Source organism: Oncorhynchus tshawytscha, linkage group LG13 (genome assembly GCF_018296145.1).
Source record: "Oncorhynchus tshawytscha isolate Ot180627B linkage group LG13, Otsh_v2.0, whole genome shotgun sequence".
In the NCBI taxonomy this organism is placed as follows: Eukaryota; Metazoa; Chordata; class Actinopteri; order Salmoniformes; family Salmonidae; genus Oncorhynchus; species Oncorhynchus tshawytscha.
Genome location: NC_056441.1, coordinates 73,042,545 through 73,065,532, shown reverse-complemented (window position 1 = coordinate 73,065,532; position 22,988 = coordinate 73,042,545). Strand labels below are relative to the sequence as shown.

Genomic DNA, 22,988 nt, shown 5'->3' with positions numbered 1-22,988 from the left:
TTAGTGGACTGGTCCATTGTTTGGTCCATAATATTACTGTTCTCACTCTAGGGCTCACACCATTTAGTGGACTGGTCCATTGTTTGGTCCATAATATTACTGTTCTCACTCTAGGGCTCACACCATTTAGTGGACTGGTCCATTGTTTGGTCCATAATATTACTGTTCTCACTCTAGGGCTCACCCCATTTAGTGGACTGGTCCATAATATTACTGTTCTCACTCTAGGGCTCACCCCATTTAGTGGACTGGTCCATTGTTTGGTCCATAATATTACTGTTCTCACTCTAGGGCTCACCCCATTTAGTGGACTGGTCCATTGTTTGGTCCATAATATTACTGTTCTCACTCTAGGGCTCACCCCATTTAGTGGACTGGTCCATTGTTTGGTCCATAATATTACTGTTCTCACTCTAGGGCTCACCCCATTTAGTGGACTGGTCCATTGTTTGGTCCATAATATTACTGTTCTCACTCTAGGGCTCACACCATTTAGTGGACTGGTCCATTGTTTGGTCCATAATATTACTGTTCTCACTCTAGGGCTCACACCATTTAGTGGACTGGTCCATTGTTTGGTCCATAATATTACTGTTCTCACTCTAGGGCTCACCCCATTTAGTGGACTGGTCCATTGTTTGGTCCATAATATTACTGTTCTCACTCTAGGGCTCACCCCATTTAGTGGACTGGTCCATTGTTTGGTCCATAATATTAATGTTCTCACTCTAGGGCTCACCCCATTTAGTCGACTGGTCCATTGTTTGGTCCATAATATTACTGTTCTCACTCTAGGGCTCACCCCATTTAGTGGACTGGTCCATTGTTTGGTCCATAATATTACTGTTCTCACTCTAGGGCTCACCCCATTTAGTGGACTGGTCCATTGTTTGGTCCATAATATTACTGTTCTCACTCTAGGGCTCACCCCATTTAGTCGACTGGTCCATTGTTTGGTCGATAGGCTGTTGGTCGACCGAGATTTCTTTAGTCGAGCAGTCGCAATACATTTTTTACAGGGTGTGCAAGACACCGGTCTGATTCACTCCGGTCTCAGTGGACTAATCCATTGCAGAGGCCACGGAATGGCACAGTCCATCACTCTGAGACATGTGATACTAAAATTGTATATGGTTATAGTATGTAAAAAAAATAAAAATAAAAACTATATAAAATTGAGTATGTAAAAATGAAATAGTATCTATTTTATAACATGAGGTTTATCCTTCGTTGGATACGGTCGCTGCCCGCGGTTATGGAACATACTCTTCAGTGCGCCCTAGAATTGGTGCCTTTCCCTATGTTGCTATCTGCATAATAGCAAAGTTGTATATTGGCATATTGGGATTGAGAACATTGGCGGAAGCAACAGCAGCAGAAACAAGGAAACAGTCCTTGCCTTAGCCTAATTGTCTAAGAGAATTCAGCAGAGAGGAAACCCCAACTTAATTGGATCTATAATCAGTAGCCTAACTGTTAAATGTGCCTGGATTTATAAATCATCCTTATATATATATTTTCAGAAATAAGTCAGGTCCTGCTTCTGTTGCCTGTTAGAGAGTGTTTGTTTATAGCCTACTGATTCCATGAGCACCAAGCTTAATGCAATGGCAAAATGGTGGATAAAGCCATATTTAAGCTTTGCTCTGCTGTAATGAAGGCTTTATATTTGTTTTTCCGTTAGAACAGACTGGTATTACTTCTAATTTATTTTGTGTTTACACTGTTCCAAACAGGAGAAAAATAATATTGTGATCTAACACCACCTGTTTGTCTCACACAATATGTACGCAGCTCTCACTCCTATACCCTCATTTTTCTTGATCTCCTTATTGTTATTATGATCATCATTATAATAAGTAGTGTCGTTATCATTAGTAGGCTTTGTATAAGTATCCTTGTGTAACTACCTTCGAGCTGTCGGCCTAAGACCGTGTCCTGTTTTGTCTTAAAACCGTAACTAACTCGGGCTCCTGTATCAATCAATTGATCAATTATTCATTCGTTCATGCCGTCACATAGCATACAAGACATGCATGCTTTAAAATGCAATCAACCATTTTAGTTTTAAAATTAAATAACAAAGGGAGCTTTGAGTAATTTAGCCTAAACAATAAATACATCGCAATTCACGAATGCATGCAACTGTTTTTCGTCTGCTGTAATCAAGGCTTTATATATTTTATTTCTCGTTAGAACAGACTCTTTGGTACACTTATTTGGTTTTTACACTTCCAAATTGTTTAAAAAAAAGTAATTTAACAGAAACTGTTTGGCACACACTACTCACACAACGCTTGCTCCTATACCCTCCTTTATCTAGATCTCCAGTAGTTTCCACAACTAAGTCAAATGTCTTCCACAGATCTGACTTCCCCTTTCCCTCCTGAACAACCAATAAACATTTGCGCGTTGCTTTTTCACATCCTCCTCATCCATTTTGCTGTCACATGTTACTGTGTTTGGAGTTTGTTATAACCAATATATTGATGTGATTATTATGGGCTATAGGTCAGGCCCTATTGGTCACATGCATGCGATGCTTACTTGTTTTACGTAAAGCGAGCAAGGGTTGAGGGAATAGGAAATGTTTTTCCTAAACAAATTAGGGATTTCGGTAAAATAACTTTTCAGTCAGAAACAAGTAAGAAACTAAATGGCTGAAATGATGTAGCAACTTCAGCATGGACAGCCCAATAAACACTTCCTGTGCTGTGGTGCCTTTTCAATACAGTAGGGAGGAGAGCGAGACAACGTGCGCCAGTCACACAGGCACTCACTGTCATTTTGTTGTAACAGTGTGACCATCGGGCTCTTTCTTGTCTCATTTGTCTCTTAATTATTTAATCAAACAGTGTGCTTAAAGCATCAGACAAGCTCAGTGCATATGTTGTTGGTATTATTCAAACACATAGGGTGTCTGCCTATATATTGAAAAATCAATTGGTCGAAAGAACAGGACGTCTCTGTCGACCAAGATTTATTTTAGTCGTGGACAGCCCTAACTCACTCCTTGCCTCCCCTCCCAGAACACGTGGGTCCCCAGGAGAGGAGAGCAGGGCCCCAAGACCATAGACCAGATCCACAAGGATGCTGAGCTGGAGGAGCACAGGGAGGTTCTCAAGGTGCAGCAGCAACTCCTCAACCAGAACACCCGAGGAGGAGTTGGAGGACGTGGTGGTGGAGGAAGAGATCAGGGGAGCCGCGGGGGCCAACACCCCCAGACGGGCCAAAGGAGTCAGCCCCAGGACGAGGGCTGGAACACAGTTCCCATCTCCACCAAGAGCAGACCCATCGACACCAGCCGACTCAGCAAGATCACTAAGGTCAGTGATACATTATACTGTGGATTCTCAGCCACGTACCGTGGACCCATACTCAGTTTGGACTGAAATACTCCAACCCCCTCTACTTGCAGTCTAGCATCCACCTCCTTAACCTTCAACCCCATTGTAAAGTTCTATCAGCCCTACCATTCCCAACTGAAACACCAAACTCACTCACTCTGTAGTCTGGCACACACCACTTAACCTTTAACCTCCATTTAGAGTTATTACCATACTATTCCTGACTCCTCACTTATATAACTCAAAACTTCAGACCTTTTTCAGATCTCAAGATGTTTTGCCCCCAACAATCCTGCAAGTCTTCTTTCCTCAACAGTAATGTTTCTAACCTCTCCTTCTCTCTGCAGCCCGGGGCTTTGGACTTCAACAACCAGCTGCTGGCGCCCCAGCTCGGGGGTAAAGGCATGTGGGGCAGCTGGGGCAAGGGCAGCAGTGGAGGCACCACCGGAGCCAAACCCGCTGGTGAAGCCAGTAAGTCCTCTTACCAGTACAACCACCATTGTGAAATATCTACTCTTAGGCTCTTCAAAAATTCAGTGTTTGTGTTCTCTGTGTGTTCATAGCCCCAGAGTCAGGAGGCCGCCCAGCCACCAGCACCCTCAACAGGTTCTCAGCATTGCAGCCACAGCAGCCCTCCTCCTCAGGGCCCTCACATGACTCGGACAGAAGAGTTCCTCAGAGGTCAGCAGCACTGGGACGTTACAAAAGACTACATCTGTCCTTTACATATAGTGCCTTCCGAAAGATTTCAGACCCCTTGTCTTTTTCCACATTTTGTTACAGCCACATTCTAAAATTGATTTAAAATAAATCATCCTCATAATCTACACAAAATACCCCATAATGACTAAGCGAAAACAGGTTTTTGGATTATTTTTTTTGCAAATGTATTAAAAATAAAAAAGCAGAAATACCCTTTTTACATAAGTATTCAGACTCTTTGCTATGAGAAACTACCAGAAGGACAACCATCTCTGCAGCACATCACCAATCAGGCCGTTATGGTAGTGGCTAGGCGGAAGCCACTCACCAGTAAAAGGCACATGACAGCCTGCTTGGAGTTTGCCAAAAGACACCTAAAGACTCTCAGACTGTGAGAAACAACATTTTCTGGTCTGATGAAACCAAGACTGAACTCTTTGGGCTGAATGCCAAGTGTCACGTCTGGAGGAAACCTGGCACCATCCCTACGGTGAAGCATGGTAGTGGCAGCATCATGCTATGGGGATGTTTTTCAGTGGCAGGGACTGGGAGACTAGTCAGGATCGAGGGAAAGATGAACAGAGCAAAGTACAGAGATCCTTGATGAAAACCTGCTCCAGTGCGCTCAGCACCACAGACTGGGATGAAGGTATACCTTCCAACAGGACAACAACCCTAGGCACACAGCCAAGACAAACCAGGAGTGGCTTCGAGACAAGTCTCTGACTGTCCTTGAGTGGCCCAGCCAGAGCCCGGACTTGAACCCGATCGAACATCTCTGGAGAGACCTGAAGATAGCTGAGCAGCAATGCTCCCCATCGAACCTGAAAGATCTTGAGAGGATCTGAGAAAAGAATGGGAGAAAATCCCAAAATACAGGTGTGCAAGCTTGTAGCGTCATACCCAAGTAGACTTGAGGCTGCCAAAGGTGCTTTAACAAAGTACTGAGTAAAGGTTCTAAATACTTGTGTAAATGTGATATTTCAGTTTTCTATTTTTAATAAATTAGCAAACATTTCTGAACTGTTTTTGCTTCATCATTATGGGGTATTGTGTGTAGATTGACGAAAAAACAACAATTAAATAAACTTTAGAATAAGGCTGTAATGTAACAAAATGTGGAAAAAGTCAAGGAGTCTTAATATTATCCAAAGGCACTGGTTTGAATATGGAACATTACTGCTACCACAGGGCAGAATGTTTATGATTGGTTCAGATGAATTAATGTCATCTTGTGACTCTTTGCATCTACCCCCACCCCCTGCCCATATACACAAACAGGAACAGCTCGAGCCGGGACCGTGGCAGCGACAGATTCGAGCGTCATGACCGTGGCAGCAACGACCGCTTCGACAGGCGGGATGACCGGCGAGACGACCGGGACAGGAACCGGCCCCCAGTCACCAAGCGGAGCTTTAGCAGGGAGACGGAGGAGCACAGCAGAGAGAGGGAGCACCGCGGCCCTGCTGATCCTGTACGCCGTGTAGCCAGCATGACCGATGACCGGAGCAGCAGAGACCGAGCCAGGAGCAAAGACAATGGTACGAAACAAAGAATACACACAGCATACTTTCTGTCAGGCTTACAGTACTGCTGGCAGGAGTGACCAGGAGTTTTAAAGGGATGGGGAAAGGCAGAGAGTTGGTACTATGTTAACAAATTCAGGGACCTTTACGGGGAATTTGCAATGTTTTTAAAGGCAAGGATTTCTCAGGGAGACATTTGTATGTGACTTTCTCTCTCTGTTTGGGCCACAGTGAAGAGGGAAGCTGCTCTGACCCCCCCTCCTGCCCAGAACAAACCTGCCTTGAGTGAAGAAATGCTGGAAAAGAAGTCCACAGCTATCATAGAGGAGTACCTACACATCAACGACATGAAGGTACATCACACTTATACCCATGCAGATCATTGGAGAGATCTACATATCAACCACACACAGATATGATACATACTGTAGCTAGTTGGCCACATGGTGGTAATTGAAAATGGCTTTCCATGTAAGTGATGTACAACAAAACAGGTTATTTTAATGTTTTTATTATTGAAACACTGCCCTACTTTAGGAGTAAAACTAACCTTTGAATCCTGTTTCCCCTCCTGCGCTGTAGGAGGCGCTGCAGTGTGTAGTGGAGATGAACAGCACCCCGCTGCTCTTTGTGTTTGTACGGAGTGGTCTAGAGTCCACTCTGGAGCGCAGCCCCATCGTCAGAGAACGCATGGGCCTGCTGCTGCACCAGCTGTACAAGGCAGGGACCCTGCCCAAAGAGCAGTACTACAGAGGGTCAGTCACCTCAGAGAGAGTTTGTGTTTTCTGCCCGTGGAACAGCACTATACACAAATGAGTTGTGAAACATTGAATATGTGGAAAAGGTTATAGTGGATCACTAGTATATTGACCGTTTTCTTTTCTAGATAGTCTATCTGATAAATCTGAGTGATTTGGTGTGTCAACAGGCTTCAAGAGATACTGGAGGTGGCGGAGGACATGGCCATAGACGTCCCCCACATCTGGCTCTACCTGGCTGAGCTTATCACCCCTATGCTTCACGAAGGAGGCATCCCCATGGGACAGCTCTTCAAGTCAGTCCCAGGCTTCATTCTAGGCCTCTAATAATAATAACTCTATTTAATCAGTCAGTATCCTCTATATTAATATGTAACCTACTGACCGTTTTTTGACCTATGACCCTGTAGGGAGATATCCAAGCCCCTGGTTCCTCAGGGGACGGCTGGAGTTCTGCTGGTCCAGATCCTCACCTTACTCTGCAAAGGAATGGTATGTTCTCTCTCTACCCAACCTGTGAAGGAGATAGTGCTTTATGTTTTCATATCTGTCTAGAAGACATTTTGATGTTTGAATTCTATGCAAATGTCATGTTTGTGGATCCAAAGTGTTGTTAATGTAACCACCTGTATCTGCTACCTCAGAGCCATAAAAAGGCAGGTGCCATGTGGAGGGAGGCGGGGCTTAGCTGGAAAGACTTTCTGCCTGAGGACGAGGACGTCAACAAGTTTGTGACAGAAAAGGTAAGAGGTCGGAGGTCCTGACCCTGTAAGGGTTGAAAGCAGATTCACCATATAGTATTACCCCTTTTTGAACTAAGAGACAAATATGAAATAATAGTCAATTATTGAAGGTGGACTCAGCTAAATTACTTTGCCATGAGCAGCACTGCAGATATTGAGACAAGCAAGATGGTCACAGTACTTGTGCATGTGCACGGATTCGCTTCACGCTCTTTCAGCCAGGAGACCAAAACAGCTGAGGTTGAGCCTCACACTTTAACACACTTTAGTTGCGGAAATTGACCCACTGCTGTTTACTTTGCATCTACGTCATATCGCTGAGGCTACCTTTAGATCAATCTATCAAATTGCAATCAAATGTGTTTATATAGTTTTACTTGCATCAACAGTTGTCCCAAGGTGCTTTAACTTCTTAGTGATCCCTTCTCACGCCAATCCGATTTGACAACACCCAGTGAAATAGCATAACTCATACAAGTGTTATACATCTGTTTAAAGATGTACTTCTTGTTAATCCAGCCACAGTGTCCGATTTCAAAAAGGCAAAAGCAAACCATGCTATTATCTGAGGACGGCACCCCATCAAACAAACACATGAAAATCACTTTTCAACCCGCCAGGCGCGACACAAGTCAGAAATAACGATATACTTCATGCCTTACCTTTGAAGATCTTCTGTTGGCACTCCAATATGTCCATTAAACATCACAAATGGTCCTTTTGTTCGATAAATTCTGTCGTTATATTTCCAAAATGTCAATTTATTTGACGCGTTTGATCCAGAAAAACACTTGTTCCAACTCGCACAACATGACTACAAAGTATCTAATATAGTTATCTGTAAACTTGATCCAAACAACTTTCCTAATCCAACTTTAGGTATTTTAAAATATAAATCATCTATAAAATTTAAGACGGGATAAACCGTGTTCAATACCGGACGAAAACAAAGTGGACCGGGCTTTCAGGTCGGCCGCCCCAACCACAACAGTACACTAGACTCGACCCTCGTTCTGAACAGCCCTACTTCTTCATTTCTCAAAGGAAAAACATCAACCAATTTCTAAAGACTGTTGACATCTAGTGGAAGCGATAGGAACTGCAAGTAAGGGCCTTAGAAATCTAGATCCACTTAGAAAACCCATTGAAAAGAAAGTGACCTCAAACAATTATTTTCTTGGATGGTTTGTCCTCGGGGTTTTGCCTGCCAAATAAGTTATGTTATACTCACAGACATAATTTTAAGTTTTAAAAACCTTAGTCTTTTCTATCCTAATCTACCAATCTATATGCATATCCTAGCTTCTGGGCCTGAGTTTACTTTGGGCACACTTTTTATCCGTATGTGAAAATAGTGCCCCCTAGCCTTAAGAAGTTTTAAGGGCTTTCCAGACAGGAAGCGGCAGCAGAGTTGCCCGTTGATTTTCAATGGAGCTAGGCAAGCGACATTATCCTAGGCGGAGCGATCTGCGGTGCTCATGCACGTGAAAGCTACTCAGCCGAAGCAGAGAAAATGGGAATCTGCTCTATTTTGGCAAACTTTCCGCCTCATCGCTTCCTGTCTGGAAAGCCCTTAACAGTAATGATGGGAAGTTTCACTGTCTTGCTGTGTGTTCCCTCTGAATGCAGAATGTGGAGTTCACCCTGGGAGGAGGAGGAGGGGGAGATGATGAGACAGAGAAGAGCAGAAAGAAAGAGCTGAGCTCAGAGGAGCTGAACAAACAGCTGGACAGACTCATACAGGACAAGGCTGACAACCAGAGGATCTATGATTGGGTCGAGGTATGACGTGTGAGAGGGAGTGTGTCTCCTCTCACCCAATTAATATTTCGTTTTGCTTTTGTTACGGTGCATTCGGAAAGTATTCAGACCCCAGGATTTTTTCCACATTTTGTTACATTACAAACTTATTCTAAAATGTATTAAATAGTTTGCCCCCTCAATCTACACACAATACCCCATAATGACAAAGAACATAAATATTTGTTGCACATTCAATGTAAAATGTATTCAATATCACTTTTACATACAGTGCCAGTCAAAGGTTTGACACACCGACTCATTCAAGTTTTTTATTTATTTATTTTTTACTATTTTCTACGTTGTAGAATAATAGTGAAGACATCAAAACTATGAATTAACAGATATGTATCATGAATCATGTAGTAAGCAAAAAAGTGTTTAACAAATGATAATGTATTTTATATTTGAGATTCTTCAAAGTAGCCATCCTTTGCCATTTATGAAAGCTTTGCACACTCTTTGAATTCTCTTTCCCAGCTTCATAAGGTAGTCACCTGGAATGCATTTAAATTAACAGCTGTGCCTTTTTAAAAGTTACTTGGTGGAATTTCTTTCTTTACTTAATGCGTTTGAGCCAATCAGCCCTATTTGGTAAACGACCAAGTCCACATTATGGCAAGAACAGCTCAAATAAGCAAAGAGAAACGACAGTCCATCATTACTTTAAGACATGAAGGTCAGTCAATATGGAAAATGTCAAATGTCTACGTTTCTTCAAGTGCAGTCGCATAAACCATCTTGCTCTCGTGATGACCGTCACAGGAAAGGAAAACCAGATTTACCTCTGCTGCAGAGAATAAGTTCATTAGATTTACCAGCCTCAGAAATTGCAGCCCAAATAAATGCTTCAGTGTTCAAGTAACAGACACATCTCAACATCAACTGTTCAGAGGAGACTGAGTGAAATCAGTCCTTCATGGTCAAATTGCTGCAAAGAAACCACAACTAAATGACACCAATAAGAAGAGACTTGCTTGGGCCAAGAAACACTAGCATTGGACATTAGACCGTTGGAAATCTTTCCTTTGGTCTGATGAGTCCAAATGTGAGATTTCTGTTCCAACCGCCATGTCTTTGTGAGACACAGAGTAGGTGAACAGATGATCTCAGCATGTGTGGTTCCCATCGTGAAGCATGGAGGAGGAGGAGGTGTGATGGTGCTTTACTGATGACACACAGTGATGTATTTAGAATTCAAGGCACATCCAGCATGGCTACCACAGGACTCTGCAGCGATACTCAATCCCATCTGGATTCCGCTTGGTGGGACTACTATTTGTTTTTCAACAGGACAATGACCCAACACACCTCCAGGCTGTGTAAGGGCTATTTGACCAAGAAGGAGAGTGATGGAGTGCTGCATCAGATGACCTGGCCTCCACCATCCCCTGACTTTAGCCCAATTGAGATGATTTGGGATGAGTTGGAATATCAAAAATATATTTTGAGTTGTTTAACACTTTTTTTTATTACTACATGATTCCACGTGTGTTATTTCATAGTTTTAATGTCTTCACTATTATTCAAAAACTATTATTTTCCTTAAAAATATAGAAAAACCCTTGAATGAGTCGGTGTGTCCAAACTTTTGACTGGTACTGTAAGTATTAAGCATCTTTGGCAGCGATTACAGCCTCAAGTCTTTTTGGGTATGACGCTACAAGCTTAGCACACATGTATTTGGGAAGTTTCTCCCATTCTTCTCAGCAGATCCTCTCAGTGCTCTGTCAGGTTGGATGGGGAGTGTTGCTGCTCAGCTATTTCGGGTCTATCCAGAGACGTTCGAGTCTTGGTGGTTCCAAACTTCTTCCATTTAAGAATGATGGAGGCCATTGTGTTCTTGGGGAGTAATCAATGCTGCATAAACGTTTTGGTAAACTTCCAGATCTGTGCCTCGACACAATCCTGTATTGGTGCTCTATGGACAGTTCCTTCGACCTCATGGCTTGGATTTTGTGGGACCTTATATAGACAGGTGTGTGCCTTTCCAAATCATGTCCCGTCAATTGAATTTACCACAGTTGGACTCAAATCAAGTTGTAGAAACATCTCAAGGATGATCAATGGAAAGGATGCACCTGAGCTCAATTTGAGTCTCATAGCAAAGGTCTGAATACTTATGTAAATAAGGTATTTCTGGTTTTGCTTCGTCATTATGGGGTATTGTGTGTAGATTGCTAAGTATATATATTTTTAATCCATTTTAGAATAAGGCTGTAACGTAACAAGATAAGGATAACGGAAAGGAGTCTGAATACTTTCTGAATGCACTATATATATATCCCCATTAGTCCTATTGGTCCTTGTTGTATATCCCACTGCTCAACCCCACTGATATGTGTTGTGACTGTGCCTCCCCTCTTTAGGCTAACCTGGACGAGACGCAGATGTCCTCCAACATGTTTGTCAGAGCAGTCATGACATCCATCTGCCAGTCAGCCATCATCTGTGAGTTACCCTACCTTTACCTGTCAATCCAACACTGTATCAGGACAAACCTGCACTCTAATACTCTTTTCACCGGACTTAGCAGCTCTGTACCGATGCATGGTTGCTTTAACCGTGCTGGAACGGACAATGTAGAAATAATATATCCGAGCCAACACATTATGGCTCAGATCACTCCAAAAGTAATCATGATGATGTGGCTGGTGACACTTTGCTTCTTGAAAGTCCAATATCTTGAAAACATGACTGCTGACAAAAAGGTAGTTTTTGACCCCTCCCCCGCTGCCTGCAGGTGAGAACCCTTACAAGTTGGATGCGAAGGTGATCACCCGGAGGGCCAAGCTGCTCCACAAGTACCTGAAGGATGAGCAGAAGGAGCTGCAGGCTCTCTACGCCTTGCAGGCCCTCATGGTGGAGATGGAGCAGCCTGCCAGTGAGTGAGATACAGAATGACTTCAGTCACTTTCCTCTACGTTTCCCTGTGTCAAGTCTGGCAGTTTTTTTTGTGATGCACCCGATATGACATTTTTGACTGATACCGATATTTTCCTTGCCCCCCCCAAAAAAACAATACTGATATTGAAACTTTTACCGGCCTTTTAAGCACTCTAGTACAGTTAAATAGTTAACACACAATGAACGCAGTAGTCTAAGGCACTGCATCTCAGTGCAAGAGCTGTCATTACAGTCCCTGGTTCGAATCCAGGCTGTATCACATCCAGCCGTGATTGGGAGTCCCATAGGGCGGCGCACAAGTGGCCCAGCGTCGTCCAGGCCGTCATTGTAAGTAAAAATTTGTTCTTAACTGACTTGACTAGTTAAATAAAGGTTACGCACACACACACACACACACACACTGACCAAAAAGTTATTTTGTTGACATTTACCTGTGTCCCCATTGCCAGTAAAACATAATCAAACCTATTTCAGTCACTTACTTGCAGTGCTGTTTCGTTGTACATTTGTTTAGTCATGTCACTCTCAACCAGGATTTCTATGGAATGCCGTTTGGGTGTCAAAAAATATACACTTCAAATAACACTATTTGACCAATCAGGACCTGAATATGACTACACTTCACATAATAATTTAACGCGTTCATACATTTTTTACGTGGTTATTACACATTGATTACGCGCACACGTATTTCATGTCAAAAAATCAAATCAAATCAAATTTTATTTGTCACATACACATGGTTAGCAGATGTTAATGCGAGTGTAGCGAAATGCTTGTGCTTCTAGTTCCGACAATGCAGTAATAACGAGCAAGTAATCTAACTAACAATTCCAAAAAAACTACTGTCATACACAGTGTAAGGGGATAAAGAATATGTACATAAGGATATATGAATGAGTGATGGTACAGAGCAGCATAGGCAAGATACAGTAGATGATATCGAGTACAGTATATACATATGAGAAGTATGTAAACCAAGTGGCATAGTTAAAGTGGCTAGTGATACATGTATTACATAAGGATGCAGTCGATGATATAGAGTACAGTATCAACGTATGCATATGAGATGAACAATGTAGGGTAAGTAACATTATATAAGGTAGCATTGTTTAAAGTGGCTAGTGATATATTTACATCATTTCCCATCAATTCCCATGATTAAAGTGGCTGGAGTAGAGTCAGTGTCATTGACAGTGTGTTGGCAGTAGCCACTCAATGTTAGTGGTGGCTGTTTAACAGTCTGATGGCCTTGAGATAGAAGCTGTTTTTCAGTCTCTCGGTCCCAGCTTTGATGCACCTGTACTGACCTCGCCTTCTGGATGGCAGCGGGGTGAACAGGCAGTGGCTCGGGTGGTTGATGTCCTTGATGATCTTTATGGCCTTCCTGTAGCATCGGGTGGTGTAGGTGTCCTGGAGGGCAGGTAGTTTGCCCCCGGTGATGCGTTGTGCAGACCTCACTACCCTCTGGAGAGCCTTACGGTTGAGGGCGGTGCAGTTGCCATACCAGGCGGTGATACAGCCCGCCAGGATGCTCTCGATTGTGCATCTGTAGAAGTTTGAAGAAAAAAAAGAAAATAATTCATCAATACGTATGCTATGATGCTGGTAAAGTTGCCTCGCGCACCTACAGGGCTGGGTTTTTTTTTAAGTGAGCTAGCTCATGGATGCAAACAATGTTCTTCCCCAAAAATGACACAAACTAGGTGTCATCATCTAAAATAACCCTAATTTATAAGACAGTTCTTATTTGATTAATGATGGTCGGACCCATCTATGTGAAGCTAGCCACAATATAGATACGCCACAATAGTGGACTTTGTGGTTAGCTTTCAAAATAAAAGTATGGCATAATTCTACTGTTTGTCTTTTGCATTACTGTCAATGATACACTTTTATTTTGAAGGCAAACCGCAAATTCCACTATTGTGGCGTATCTATATTGTGGCTAGCTTCACAACACATACCCCCAGTCCGGTTGAGCCTCACTACCCAGATGAAGCTAGCTGGCTACTTATAACATTAGCTTTGGGCAACAGGGTTAAGTAGCTGGCTAGCTATTTATTTTCATGAACTGAAGTTCAATTTCAACAGGCAAACAACAAGTGGCAACCTAGCTAATACTTACTCACAAGGATTCCCTAAATCATTGCTGAGAATAATGAAAATGACTGCTGTTTCTACAGGTCATTGTTTTCATGCTGGTTGTTTTGGTGCTAGCTAGGTACCGAGCTAAAGCTAGCTACCCCAGAAGTTGCAGTCAAACAAATTATGGTTTATTACCAACGCGGTATTGTAAACACGTCGTTTGTGGCCGTTGTTTGCTTATTTGCAGACTTTTTTGTACAGCTTTGACAGTGCTACTTTCTTTTTTAACACGCAAAGACCCAAACGGAGTTCCAAAGTATGTATGTGGTGAAGCTAATAGTGACGCTATTACTGTGTAACTCCGGTAGGGCAACATCTGAAAAATAGCGCATTTGGTAGTGCGTACCGGTGCTCGACCAGTCGACGAAAGCCAACATCACCCACGACAGAGAGAACGGTTGATTATCAAGGGCAGTGAATTCCATTATCTTGGCTTTAATGGATTTATCCTTTGAGTTGTCTCGCTGAAGTTATCTTACTCTTTCAAATGACTGCTCGACTTGTTGACTGCTCGATCCACACAGCAGACATTGTGGGCTAGGTTAGGAATGCTGTGTTGCACGTGCAGTGAAAACATTTTATGTGGAGTCATTACGTCATGTACCTATGGTATATCGGTATGCACGGAAGCTTTGACATAGTTTTTTAAAATCGGTGTTAAACAAGACATCGAGCTCACACCGAGGTTGGCATTTTTAGCTAATATCGGTCGATTCTGAGATTCACCGATATATCGTGCATCCCGTTTTCTTTTTTTTACATGCTGAAGACTCAGATTTGTCCTGTGTTTGTCTCATGTTAGCCTTTTTCTTTCTTTTTTCCCATAGGGGCTATTTGACCGAGGGGTGTGGTTGACCAATTTGTATCCTAGATGTTATTTTTGTGCACATTGTATATTGAAATCCTGTCTCCCTCTGCTTACATTGTTGACATGCTCTCTTCCTCCTTTCTTGTAGACCTGCTGCGGATGTTCTTTGACACGCTGTATGATGAGGACGTGATCAAAGAAGAGGCCTTCAACAAGTGGGAGTCCAGCAAGGACCCCGCAGAGATGCAGGGTAAGGGTGTGGCCCTGAAGTCCGTCACCGCCTTCTTCACCTGGCTCCGTGAGGCCGAGGACGAGGAGTCTGACAACAACAGCTAGGACCTGCTGACCAGCGCCCCCTGAACTCTGGGAAGACCTGGAGGAGGAAAAAGAACATCCTGTTGAGGATGATTCAGGAACATGGGGCTGTTAGAATCAACAAAATCCTTCAACGTAAAAAAGAGGAAAAAATCAGCTAGGAGATTCTACTACGGATTGAACATACAATCGTTTTTTGTTTTATTTTCTTCATTTTTGTTTATTTTGCGCTGCCGAATGTCTTCGAACTAAATTGAGAAAGTAATTGCGAGAGCGATAAGCATTACAACAAGCTGTAGGGGTGGCTGTTTCCTTCAGTGTTTTGAGGTTTTATCCCTTGTTTTAAAGGCGTCGTGTTGCCGTAGCAACACTATTCATGATGTTTAGCAAAACAACAAATTAAATCCCCAACAGACCGAACTAATAAAGGCTGCTCATATATATATTTTTGATTACATCATATATCCTGTTGAATGAGACATGATGGCCATCATGTTGAATGTATGATTCTACACGACTCTGTCAGTGATTTAGCTCTTTCTTTTTGAGTTTAGGATGATTGAAGTGTTTCTTTTTTTTAGATAAAAGAAAATATGTATAAAGAAAAGTGGACATGCTGGAGCTCGTTTTGTTTAGGCATTACAGTGTGGAGTCTGACTCCTGTGGACTTCCTGTCTGGTGGAGAGGGGCAGTGGGGCAATGGACAATGACCTTTTGCTGCTGGGGGTCACAATGCTTCCTTATGGCCATGCTCGCCAACCCCAATTTGTCCCGTGTTACTTTTTTCCTACACTTCCAAAAACTGTGGGTCTGGAAAGGGAGAACGGGCTTGCAACGACGTGGATTTTTAAAAAGAGAACATCATAATTCAAACTTGAAAGGTCTATATATAAATCATCTTTAAAGAAGCAATTTCAAAAGAGTATAAAATTACATTCACAGTACGTTTCCTAAGGCTTTTTCTGCTTCCATTTAGTGGAAATGCATTTCAGGAGAGTTCTGTAATATATTGCTTTTTGGTTTTTCAAAAATAAAAATTCTAATGTTATACCATGTATTTTTTTTCCTGAAACAAAGTGGCAGTTCTCTGTATTTATATTTCTCTCCTCAGCTAGCAGGTGCTTGTAATGATCCACCTGAAGTCATTGATTACAATTTAATTGAATATTTTGTAAATACTTTTTTGCTTTCCTTTATGAAGTATTTAATTAAGAAAATGAATGCCTCTTTTCATATCTAAAACTGGAAAAGATAATAAAGAACATTGCAAATAAGACACCATTTTAATATATTGATTTTTATCCAGAGGGGAGGACTGACAGCCTACATGTAGTTTCACAGTAATGACAGATTTTAAACTGTTTTTCCCCACCATGTCCTCTCTGTTGTCCAACGCACAAAAACTGAAAGCCTTTACTCTACTTAATTGTCCTGTGGAATGAGGAAGCCGACTGGGCATTGTGTCAGTCTCACCCAACCAGAACATGGCTATGGGGCTCCGCCGCTGAGAAATTGCATTTGTGTGTTTTCATTGTCTCTGCTTCTAAAGTTCTCCCATCTGCAGAGTTATGTTCTGACTGTTCTCTTTTGTGCAGAAGTTCCATCTGTGTAGATCAGGGGTAGAAGAGGTGACTAGACCTTAATCCTACACAACAGATTTGTATAGTCTGACCTCTGTAACAGGTTTGTGATGGTAGTAGCGACGTGTTTCAGGTCCCCTGAACTCTTAACCTATTCACTTTTTGTGTGCGCTCTGAGCACTCATCTTAGCCCTCACTACTTATATGGGTTTACCACACTATTTGATTTCCATTTTATCACAAATCAGTCTCCACTTTTGTATTCTGTTTGACTGTGAGGAGTACCTGGTAAATGGGATAGGGCTCTAGTTTTGAATATATTGATAGGTAGAGGTTTTTGAGATTTAGGTTTACTGAACACAATCATTAGAACAGCTACGATGCAAGCATTCTCATATCATAGTAATGGGTCTGTCTAATCGAGGTGGAAAAGGTGGCAGCCACAGACCAAGTTCCAGGGAGAGCTGAGTGCAAAGGCTGTCTGTAAACAGTGTAACGCCACCAAGGGCAACAAGATCACTTCCATACTGCGCTGGGTCAAAGGTGCAGGTACTGTATAGCCTCTACACACATCCCATCATGACTGTCCTAAGTAACAAGCTCACTTAAACTGCAACCTCCCAACTTTGAGCATATCTTGGATGTAACTATGAGCATATCTGGGATCTAACTATGAACAAATCCTGGATCTATGAGCAAGATTGATAACGCTCAAGTTCTACCCGCTGTGTTTGTCGGTCTCTCTCCCCTTTGCCTACTCATCCCTCTCCGTTCCGGTCTGACCTTATGTCCAGTACTCCCCTCTCAGGTACAGTTGAAGTCGAGAAGTTTACATACACTTAGGTTGGAGTCATTAAAACTCATTTTTCAACCACTCCACAAATTTGTTAACAAACTATAGTTTTGGCAAGTCGGTTAGGACATTACTTTGTGCATGACACAAGTAATTTTTCCAACAATTGTTTACAGATTATTTCACTTATAATTCACTGTATCACAATTCCAGTGGGTCAGACGTTTACATACACTAAGTTGACTGTCTTTAAACAGCTTGGAGAATTCCAGAAAATTATGTCATGGCTTCAGAATCAATTGGGGGTGTACCTGTGGATGTATTTCGAGGCCTACCTTCAAACTCAGTCCCTCTGCTTGACATCATGGGAAATCAAAATAAATCAGCCAAGACCTCCACAAGTCTGGTTCATCCTTGGGAGCAATTTCCAAACGCCTGAAGGTACCACGTTCATCTGTACAAAAAATAGTACCCAAGTATAAACACCATAGGACCATGCAGCCGTCATACCGCTCAGGAAGGAGACGCGTTCTGTCTCCTAGAGATGAACTTAATTTGGTGCGAGAAGTGCAAATCAATCCCAGAACATGAGCAAAGATCCTTGTGAAGATGCTGGAGGAAACAGGTGCAAAAGTATCTACAGTAAAACGAGTCCTATATCAACATAAACTGAAAGGCAGCTCAGCAAGGAAGAAGCCACTGCTCCAAAACCACCATAAAAAAGCCAGACTACGGTTTGCAACTGCACATGGGGACAAAGATCATACTTTTTGGAGAAATGTCCTCTGGTCTTATGAAACAAAAATAGAACTGTTTGGCCATAAGGACCATCATTATTAATGTTCCTAGGCCATCATTGAAAATAAGAATTTGTTCTTAACTGACTTGCCTAGTTAAATAAAGGTCCAATTAAAAAATATATAAAAAAATTGTTGGAGGAAAAAGGTGGAGGATTGCAAGCTGAAGAACACCATCCCAACCGTGAAGCACGGGGGTGGCAGCATCATGTTGTGGGGGTGCTTTGCTGCAGGAGGGACTGGTGCACTTCACAAAATAGATGGCATCCTGAGGTAGGAAAATGATGTGGATATATTGAAGCAACATCTCAAGACATCAGTCAGGAAGTTAAAAGCTTGGTCGCAAATGGGTCTTCCAAATGGACAATGACCCCAAGCATACTTCCAAAGTTGTGGCAAAATGGCTTAAGGACAACATAGTCAAGGTATTGGAGTGGCCATCACAAATCCCGTCCTCAATCCTATAGAGCATTTGTGGGCAGAACTGAAAAAGCGTGTGCGAGCAAGGAGGCATACAAACCTGACTCCGTTACACCAGCTCTGTCCGGAGGAATGGGCCAAAATTCACCCAACTTATTGTGGGAAGCTTGCGGAAGGCTACCCAAAACGTTTGACCCAAGTTAAACAATTTAAAGGCAATGCTACCGAATACTAATTGAGTGTATGTAAACTTCTGACCCACTGGGAATGTGATATAAGAAATAAAAGCTGAAATAAATCATTCTCTCTATTATTATTCTGACATTTCAGATTCTTAAAATGAAGTGGTGATCCTAACTGAACCAAGACAGGGAATTTGTACTCTGATTAAATGTCAGGAATTGTGAAAAACAGATTAAATGTATTTGGCTAAAATGTATGTAAACTTCTGACTTCAACTGTGAATCTGTTGGTTATGTGAAAGCCGATGCAGGTACAACATGCCACGGTTGCTGTGAGTTATGCCCACTATGTGAGCCGGTATGGGTACAGTGACAATGAGTGACGAGGCCAGACAACAGGGCTGTACTGACCTGGTCTACCAGATGGTACATAACATGGTCCATAACATCCCTGATATGGAGACTTACACTGCAGCAGCACCTTTTCATCTTCCACTCAGAAAAGTCTTCCTCGTCACTTAAATTTTCACCTTTTAATTTGATGATCAAAAGGTCTCCTATTGGAATACTTGAATGTTGTTTTCTGTGTTAAACAGAAATCCTTCCTACCTTGTCTGTCCCCTATGATAGGAAATGTTCTGAATGGTAATGAAGAGAGAAATCCTTCCTACCTTGTCTGTCCCCTATGATAGGAAATGTTCTGAATGGTAGTGAAGAGAGAAATCCTTCCTACCTTGTCTGTCCCCTTTGATAGGAAATGTTCTGAATGGTAATGAAGAGAGAAATCCTTCCTACCTTGTCTGTCCCCTATGATAGGAAATGTTCTGAATGGTAATGAAGAGAGAAATCCTTCCTACCTTGTCTGTCCCCTATGATAGGAAATGTTCTGAATGGTAGTGAAGAGAGAAATCCTTCCTACCTTGTCTGTCCCCTTTGATAGGAAATGTTCTGAATGGTAATGAAGAGAGAAATCCTCCCCGGCAGCTCTATATTTAATCCAGTTTATTCTGTTAACCCTTTGACCACTCCAGATAGTTGACAGCAGAGTTGGCAGCTCTTAGAGACAGACTCCCTTTCTTTAGAAAACATTCAACCTCACCCTCTTCAATACACTACCTATAATGATGACATTCAACCTCACACCCTCTTCAATACACTACTTATAATGATGACATTCAACCTCATACCCCCTTCAATACACTACCTATAATGATGACATTCAACCTCATACCCCCTTCAATACACTACCTATAATGACATTCAACCTCACACCCTCTTCAATACACTACCTATAATGATGACATTCAACCTCATACCCCTTCAATACACTACCTATAATGATGACATTCAACCTCACACCCCTTCAATACACTACCTATAATGACATTCAACCTCATACCCCCTTCAATACACTACCTATAATGACATTCAACCTCACACCCTCTTCAATACACTACCTATAATGATGACATTCAACCTCACACCCTCTTCAATACACTACCTATAATGATGACATTCAACCTCACACCCCCTTCAATACACTACCTATAATGATGACATGCAACCTCATACCCCCTTCAATACACTACCTATAATGACATTCAACCTCATACCCCCTTCAATACACTACCTATAATGACATTCAACCTCATACCCTCTTCAATATACTACCTATAATGATGACATTCAACCTCGTACCCCCTTCAATACACTACCTATAATGGAGATGACATTCAACCTCACACCCTCTTCAATATACTACCTATAATGGAGATGACATTCAACCTCACACCCCCTTCAATACACTACCTATAATGATGACATTCAACCTCACACCCTCTTCAATACACTACCTATAATGATGACATTCAACCTCATACCCCTTCAATACACAACCTATAATGATGACATTCAACCTCATACCCCTTCAATACACTACCTATAATGACATTCAACCTCATACCCCCTTCAATACACTACCTATATTGACATTCAACCTCATACCCTCTTCAATATACTACCTATAATGGAGATGACATTCAACCTCATACCCCCTTCAATACACTACCTATAATGATGACATTCAACCTCACACCCCCTTCAATACACAACCTATAATGATGACATTCAACCTCATACCCCCTTCAATACACTACTTATAATGATTGCATTCAACCTCACACCCCCTTCAATACACTACCTATAATGAAGACATTCAACCTCACACCCTCTTCAATACACTACCTATAATGATGACATTCAACCTCACACCCCCTTCAATACACAACCTATAATGATGACATTCAACCTCATACCCCCTTCAATACACTACTTATAATGATTGCATTCAACCTCACACCCCATTCAATACACTACCTATAATGATGACATTCAACCTCACACCCTCTTCAATACATTACCTATAATGATGACATTCAACCTCACACCCTCTTCAATACATTACCTATAATGACATTCAACCTCACACCCCCTTCAATACACTACCTATAATGAAGACATTCAACCTCACACCCTCTTCAATACACTACCTATAATGATGACATTCAACCTCACACCCTCTTCAATACACTACCTATAATGATGACATTCAACCTCACACCCTCTTCAATACACTACCTATAATGATGACATTCAACCTCACACCCCCTTCAATACACTACCTATAATGATGACATTCAACCTCACAGCCCCTTCAATACACTTCTTATAATGAAGACAACAGAGGTATCTTTCATGTATGTACTCACTGTCATTTTACACCGCTGTAACCTTATCCCTTTGGCCATTTTGTTTCCCTTTGTTATCGTTTTATCTTGCCTGACTGTTACATGAATGATTCTTTCCCCTGCTGAGATGTTGATCCTTCAATTACTGTCATGGTCTTATCTTTAGCCTCCTTTTATCCATCACAATCAACAGGTTCCTCCCAGTTTTCAAAGACAGCCAACCAACAGATCGGCTAAAGAGGCCTAATAGGTCAGTACAGTATATGGGGCACTGGGGAAGACTGACTGTGTCCGAAATGGCACCCTATTCCCTAGGCCAGGGTTTCCCGAACTCTGTCCTGTGGTCCCTCCCTGGGGGCACGTTTTGATTGTTACCCTAGCACTACACAGCTGATTCAGGTTTGTTCAATGCTTTCATAATCACTAGAGGGAGCCATCACACCATCTATGTGACTGCACAGTTTTGGAGATTTGAGTGTGAGTGCATAACACCTCTGCCTGTGTATTGCAGGGCTGTCTGCTCCCAGGGACATGAGTTTTGAGCTGTACAGGGACTCCAGCATGGAGCCGTCTATTCCAGGCATGATGGTGGCAGCATCCTCAACAAAACAAACAGGTGATTTTTCATACTGGTGAAGCATAAGCAGCCTGTCAACCAACCAGCTAGTCAGTCAGTCAACCAACCAGCCAGTCAGTCATTCAATCAGTCAACCAGCCAACAAGCTAGTCAATCACTCACTCACTCAGTCAACCAGCCTGTCAGTCACGCAGTCAGTCAGTCAACCAACCAGCTAGTCAGTCACTCAATCAGTCAATCAACCAACCAATGATTAAGTCACTCACTCACTCAATCAGTCAGTCAACCAACTAATGATTAAGTCACTCAATCAGTCAATCAACCAACCAATGATTAAGTCACTCAATCAGTCAGTCAACCAACGATGTAATCAGTCAATCAGTGGCAGTGTATGCCAATGGCCCATGGGCACACCTGTTCACAGGCACTAAAGATAATACCTAACTTACATTGCCCACGTGATGGCACATGCCTCCTGCCTGGACCCACATGCCACTTTTTGTAAATCCCCCCGCAATAACACAGAGCCAACACACCCTGCCTTCACCCTCACCACCGCTGTTATCACTACTCACACTACAGTGTTTGGGGCTGCTTGTCTCTGCGTGTAGGTTCATGAATGTGTGTGTGTGATTTGAGTGTTAAGACGTGTTATGTTGAAAGTCTGTGTAGTGAGAATGTGTGGGAGTATATGTAACAATCTGTTCATAAAGAAGTTGCTGTATTTATATGCATACGTGATTAACTGGTATGTGTGTTTGGCAGTTGTCCCCCAGACGAGCCCTTCATCCATGCAGTCCAGTCCCATTGGACTCTATAATGTAAATCATCCTTTATC

At 42.3% G+C, this 22,988-nt stretch overlaps 1 protein-coding gene across 1 annotated transcript in view; it reads left to right on the top strand.

Moving 5' to 3' along the window:
- The window catches only part of LOC112247382 (eukaryotic translation initiation factor 4 gamma 1), a 70,052-nt gene extending 53,722 nt beyond the window's left edge, over nucleotides 1-16,330 (top strand). Inside the window, 13 exon segments of the mRNA XM_024416135.2 lie at nucleotides 3,030-3,326; nucleotides 3,695-3,818; nucleotides 3,911-4,028; nucleotides 5,331-5,590; nucleotides 5,807-5,928; nucleotides 6,158-6,330; nucleotides 6,504-6,629; nucleotides 6,744-6,825; nucleotides 6,978-7,076; nucleotides 8,706-8,858; nucleotides 11,246-11,327; nucleotides 11,620-11,760; nucleotides 14,888-16,330. Of these exon segments, the coding sequence (XP_024271903.2) occupies nucleotides 3,030-3,326; nucleotides 3,695-3,818; nucleotides 3,911-4,028; nucleotides 5,331-5,590; nucleotides 5,807-5,928; nucleotides 6,158-6,330; nucleotides 6,504-6,629; nucleotides 6,744-6,825; nucleotides 6,978-7,076; nucleotides 8,706-8,858; nucleotides 11,246-11,327; nucleotides 11,620-11,760; nucleotides 14,888-15,075 (1,965 nt within the window). The 3' untranslated portion in view covers nucleotides 15,076-16,330.
- The last annotated feature ends 6,658 nt before the right edge of the window (nucleotides 16,331-22,988 follow it).